Raw genomic sequence first — 5625 nt, 5'->3', positions numbered from 1 at the left:
ATAATCATGTAGAAAAGAATAATTTGATTAGGGATAGTCAGCATGGTTTTGTGAAGGGTAGGTCGTGCCTCACATACCTTATTGAGTTCTTTGAGAAGGTGACAAAACAGGTAGATGAGAGTAAACCGATTGATGCGATGTATATGGATTTCAGCGAGGTGTTCGATAAGGTTCCCCACAGTAGGCTATTGTACAAAATGCGGAGGAATGGGATTGTGGGAGATATAGCAGTTTGGATCAGTAATTGGCTTGCTGAAAGAAGACAGAGGGTGGTGGTTGATGGGAAATGTTCATCCTGGAGTCCAGTTACCAGTGGTATACCGCAAGGGTTGGTGTTGGGTCCACTGCTGTTTGTCATTTTTATAAACGGCCTGGATGAGGGCGTAGAAGGATGGGTTAGTAAATCTGCAGACGACACTAAGGTCGGTGGAGTTGTGGATAGTGATGAAGGATGTTGTAGGTTACAGAGAGACATAGATAAGCTGCAGAGCTGGGCTGAGAGGTGGCAAATGGAGTTTAATGTGGACAAGTGTGAGGTGATTCACTTTGGTCGGAGTAACCGGAATGCAAAGTACTGGGCTAATGATAAGATTCTTGGTAGTGTAGATGAGCAGAGAGATCTCGGTGTCCAGGTACACAGATCCTTGAAAGTTGCCACCCAGGTTGTTAAGAAGGCATACAGTGTGTTAGCTTTTACTAGGATGTTGCTAGGTATGGAGGGAAGGTCTTACGAGGAAAGGCTAAGGGACTTGAGGCTGTCTTTGTTGGAGAGAAGAAGGTTGAGAGGTGACTTGGACAAGCATATGGAATAGTGTAGGTTAGATGGGCTTCAGATTGGTATGACAGGTCGGCGCAACATTGAGGAACGAAGAGCCTGTACTGCACTGTAATGTTCTATGTTCTATGAGCTTTACTCTGTATCTAACCCCGTGCTGTCGCTGTTCTGGGAGTGTTTGATGGGGACAGTGGAGAGGGAGCTTTACTTTGTATCTAACACCATGCTGTCCCTGCCCTGGGAGTGTTTGATGGGCCCAGTGTAGAGGAAGCTTTACTCTGTATCTAACCCCGTGCTGTCCCTGTCCTGGGAGTGTTTAATGGGGGACAGTGTAGAGGGAGCTTCACTCTGTGTCTGACCCCGTGCTGTCCTTGTCCTGGGAGTGTTTGATGGGGACAGTGTAGAGAGAGCTTTACTCTGTATCTAACCCCATGCTGTCCCTGTCCTGGAAGTGTTTGATGGGGACAGTGTAGAGAGAGCTTTACTCTGTATCTAACACCGTACTGTCCCTGTCCTGGGAGTGTTTGATGGGGAACAGTGTAGAGAGAGCTTTACTCTGTATCTAACCCCATATTGTCCCTGTCCTGGGAGTGTTTGATGGGGGATGGTGTAGAGGGAGCTTTACTCTGTATCTAAGCCCGTGCTGTCCCTGTCCTAGGAGTGTTTGATGGGGACAGTGTAGAAAGAGCTTTACCTTGTATCTAACCCTTTGCTGTCACTGTCCCGGGAGGGTTAGATGGGGGACAGTGTAGAGGGAGCTTTACTCTGTATCTAACCCCGTGCTGTCCCTGTCCTGGGAGTGTTAAAGGGGGGCAGTTTCTGATTTTGTTTTCTCGATGGGACACATAGAATCCTAAAGGATGAAAGCAGTCCATGCCAACCATGTTTCCAAAGTAAAACTAGTCCCATTTTGTCTCTGTTTGGCCCATATCCCTTTCCTATTCATGTACCTGTCCAAATGACTTTTACATGTTGTAATTGTTCCTGCATCTAACACTTCCTCTGGCAGTTCATTTCTCGATGTGCACCACCCTCTGTTGACCCTCAGGTCCCTTTTGAACTTTCCCCTCTCACCTTAAACCTCTGCCCTTTAGTTCTGGACTTCCCCACCCCTGGTCTATTCACCCTATCCATGCCCCTCATGATTTTAGAAATCTCTGTAAGTTCTACCCCTCAGCCTCCAACACTCCAGGGGAAAAAGTCCCAGCCTTTTCAGCCTCTCCTTCTAACTCAAACCCTCCAGTCCCGGTAGCATCCTGGTAAATGTTTTTCACAGTTTTCCCAATTTAATAACATCCTTTCTAGATCAGGGGTGACTTATGGAAAGCTTGGACATGTTGGGTTTGTATCCACTGGAATTTGGAAGAGTAAGAGGTGACTCGAGTGAAATGTGAGAGATCCTGAGGGTGAAGAGGATGTTTCCTCTGGTGGGAGAATCTAGGACTAGGATTCGCTGTTTAAAAATCATGGGTCACATGTTTGTAACAGAGAAAGGGCTCTTCTATCTCATTAAGTCTCACGGGTTTTTGAAATTCTCTTCCGAGAAAGGTATTGGAAGCAGAGTATGATGAAGGCAGAGGTGGATAGCTAAGAAGGGGGTGAAGGTAATCTGGGGTGTGTGGTGGGGGATGGGGAGTGATGAGATCAGTCACAACCTTGTTCAATGGCAGAGTAAGTGTGAGGTGTGCCCCACCAAAGTGCCAGCTGCTCAGCGTTTCCACGTACTTTAGTGTGAGCTCACGGTATTCTGCGATCTTGATCACCAAGTCGATGATGTGGTCCACCACTTCCTGGCAGAGGCTGTAGTGTTTCCGGAATCGCTGCTCTGCCCGCTGAGCCATGACCCGTTCATGGACCTCTCGTTCTCGCTGGATGTGCTCCATGTGCTCCAGTTTCTCTTGTCTCACCAACACCTGCAGGGAAAATGACAGCTTGTTCCTGACTCTGGGAGACAACACTGACGAGTGTCAGAGACTCTGTTCATCCTGATCTCCTCCCCTACCCCCCGGTAACTGAGATATCATTCTATCACAGAAAGCTTATGATGCCAATTGATGCCCATCATGAAGACTGGCTTCAACACTCTGTCCCCAATAGAATTTCTTTTTACCCATCCAATCCTATTCATTTTACAATCTTCAAGAATACAATGCAATTCCTAATGAGCCCTCTAAATTTCAGAAATCAAGCTGAGTCTGTGTAATCCCGTCACATCATTTACTCCTTGGAGAGTGGAGCTGAACTTGACACTGAAAGCAGCATTCCTGCTGCCATCCACAACTTAGGGCGATGTGGAGTTTGCACATTCTCCCCGTGTCTGCATGGGTTTCCTCCAGGTGCTCTGGTTTCCTCCCACAATCCAAGGGTGTGCAGGTTGGTGAATTGGTCATGCTGAATTGCCCGTAGTGTTCAGGGATGCGCAGGTTAGGTGCATTAGTCAGGGGTAAATATAGAGTAGGGGAATGGGTCTGGGTGGGTTAATCTTTGGGGGGTTGGTGTGGACTTGTTTGGCCAAATGGCCTGTTTCCACGCTGTAGGGATTCTCTGATTCTGTAGGGATTCTAAGGACACGAGAGCAATTACAATGAATGGTAACATTCTCTTGCTTTCCTCATTACTTTTTGTCACTGCATATTGTGATTTTTGTGAGTCACACACGAGGACAGCCAGATCCCTCTGTATCTCAGATCTCTGCAATATCTCACCATTTAAATAATATGCTTCATTTTAATGCTTCCTGCCAAAGTAGACAATTTCATATTCTCCCTCTTGCCAGATCTTTGGCCCACATATTCATTCTTGCAGCGTCATTATATCCTCTTCACAATTCACGATTTAATTTCCAACTTATCTTTATGTCATCAGCAAACGTAGCTCCCGTTCCTTCATCAAAGTCATTTACATAAATTGTAAACAGTTGGTTTCCAGCACCAATTCCTGGTTCACTCTACTTGGTACATCTTTCCAACATTAGCTAAGTGTCAGTCTTGTTGGGTTTTTTGGAGGGTTTTGCTGTATGAGAAGTTTTCTTACTGTATCTTACCAACCAGGTCTCATTAACACCTAGCTCATACCTATTGCACTTCTCTTGTCTGAGTCGAGCTGCCTTCCCCTACCCTGCCACAGCACCAGCATCATGCTCTCCCACTCTCACTACTGCCTGCAACATTTTCTCTCACTCACTGCAATCCACCTCAAACCTGACTCCACGAACCCTGCATACCCTCAGCCCTGCCTACTCATTCACTCAGGACACCTCCCCTCTGCCACCAAAACTAACAGCTGTACCAGCTTTAATACCTGTCTTACCAGGAGGAAAACAGCTCATAAAAGGCACAAAGAGTCAAACCAGGTGGCGTGGAACATAGGAATTAATGTAGGCCATTCAGCCCGCGAGCCTGACCTGCCATTCAATACAATGGTTGATCAAATGGTTGATCAAAAATCTCACTGACATTTACACACCCCATCCCCACAACCCTGTACACCACTGGTAGTGAGATATCTATCCATCTCTACCCTAAACATACTCAAAGACTGAGCTTCCACAGCCGTCTATGACTGGGGAAAGATCTATCATTTTCAGTGTTCTGTAGGTTTCAGTGAGATCATCTCAATGAGGTGCAAAAGGCAAGGCAGGGAAGCGGTGAGCATCCAGACAGGTTTAAACTCAGTGAGCATGAAGAGAGCAAAGGGATCATGCTAGAGCTGCAGCCTGGTGCAGTCCCTGAACTGGGTCAGTATGCCTGAGTGTCCTTGCTGCAGTGCTATCATGGTAGGTGTCATTGTGGCCCTAAGTGTAGATTAAAATCCAGAAGTATCCCGTAAGTGGACTGGTGATATGCTGTGACGGTTCTTCGAGGCTGGCACACGTCAGGTACCAATGTCTGTGGTTGTAGCAAGTGCCCCAGGAATGACTGCATAAAGTCCAATATGGAAGTCGCTTGGAGGAAGCAGTGGGCTGGAGATCCCCAGGCAGCCGCTCTGACAAATTAAAAATACTATACATGAATGCATGAAGCACTAGAAATAAGGTGGATGAGCTTGAGGCTCAGTTGGAAATTGGCAGGTACGATGTTGTGGGGATAACTGAGATGTGGCTTCAAGTGGACAGGGCCTGGGAAATGAATATTCAAGGCTATACATGCTATCGTAAGGACAGACTGACGGGCAGAGGGGGTGAGGTGGCCCCATTGGTAAAGGATGCTATTCAGTCCCTTGCGCGGGGGGACATAGAATCAGGGGATGCAGAGTCAGTGTGGATAGAGCTGAGAAATAATAAGGGTAAAAAGACCCTATTGGGAGTTATCTACAGGCCCCCACACAGTAACCTGGATATAGGGTGTAAGTTGAATAAGGAGCTGAAATTGGCCTGTCGCAAAGATATTATTACAGCTACATACAGGTAGACTGGGAGAATCAGGATGGTACTGGACCCCAAGAAAGGAAGTTTGTGAGTGCCTCTGAGATGGATTCTTAGAGCAGCTGGTGCTGGAGCCGATCAGGGAGAAGGCAATTCTGGATCTGGTATTGTGCAATGAACCGGATTTGGTCAGGGACCTCGAAGTGAAGGAGTCATTGGGAAGTAGTGACCATAATACATTAAGATTTAATCTGCAGTTTGAAAGGGAGAGGGTAGAATCGGAAGTGTCAGTATTTCAGTTGAATAAAGGGAACTATGGAGCCATGAGGGAGGAGCTGGCCAAAGTTCAATGGTGTAATACCTTAGCAGGGATGGCAGTGGAACAATAATGGCAGATATTTCTGTGTATAATGCAGAAGATGCAGGATCAGTTCATTCCAAAAAGGAAGAAAGATCCCAGGAGGAGGCATGGGTGGCCGTGGCTGAC

General features: G+C 46.8%; 1 protein-coding gene across 1 annotated transcript in view; it reads right to left on the bottom strand.

The window, feature by feature from the left end:
- The window catches only part of LOC122548309 (sperm flagellar protein 2-like), a 60571-nt gene that overhangs the window by 18690 nt on the left and 36256 nt on the right, over window positions 1–5625 (bottom strand). The window contains exon 6 of the mRNA XM_043686835.1: window positions 2431–2688. Coding sequence (XP_043542770.1) covers window positions 2431–2688 — 258 coding nt within the window. The remainder of the gene's footprint in view (window positions 1–2430; window positions 2689–5625) is intronic.

Source organism: Chiloscyllium plagiosum, unplaced genomic scaffold (assembly GCF_004010195.1).
Source record: "Chiloscyllium plagiosum isolate BGI_BamShark_2017 unplaced genomic scaffold, ASM401019v2 scaf_62, whole genome shotgun sequence".
In the NCBI taxonomy this organism is placed as follows: Eukaryota; Metazoa; Chordata; class Chondrichthyes; order Orectolobiformes; family Hemiscylliidae; genus Chiloscyllium; species Chiloscyllium plagiosum.
This window is presented reverse-complemented; position numbering and strand designations above follow the sequence as displayed.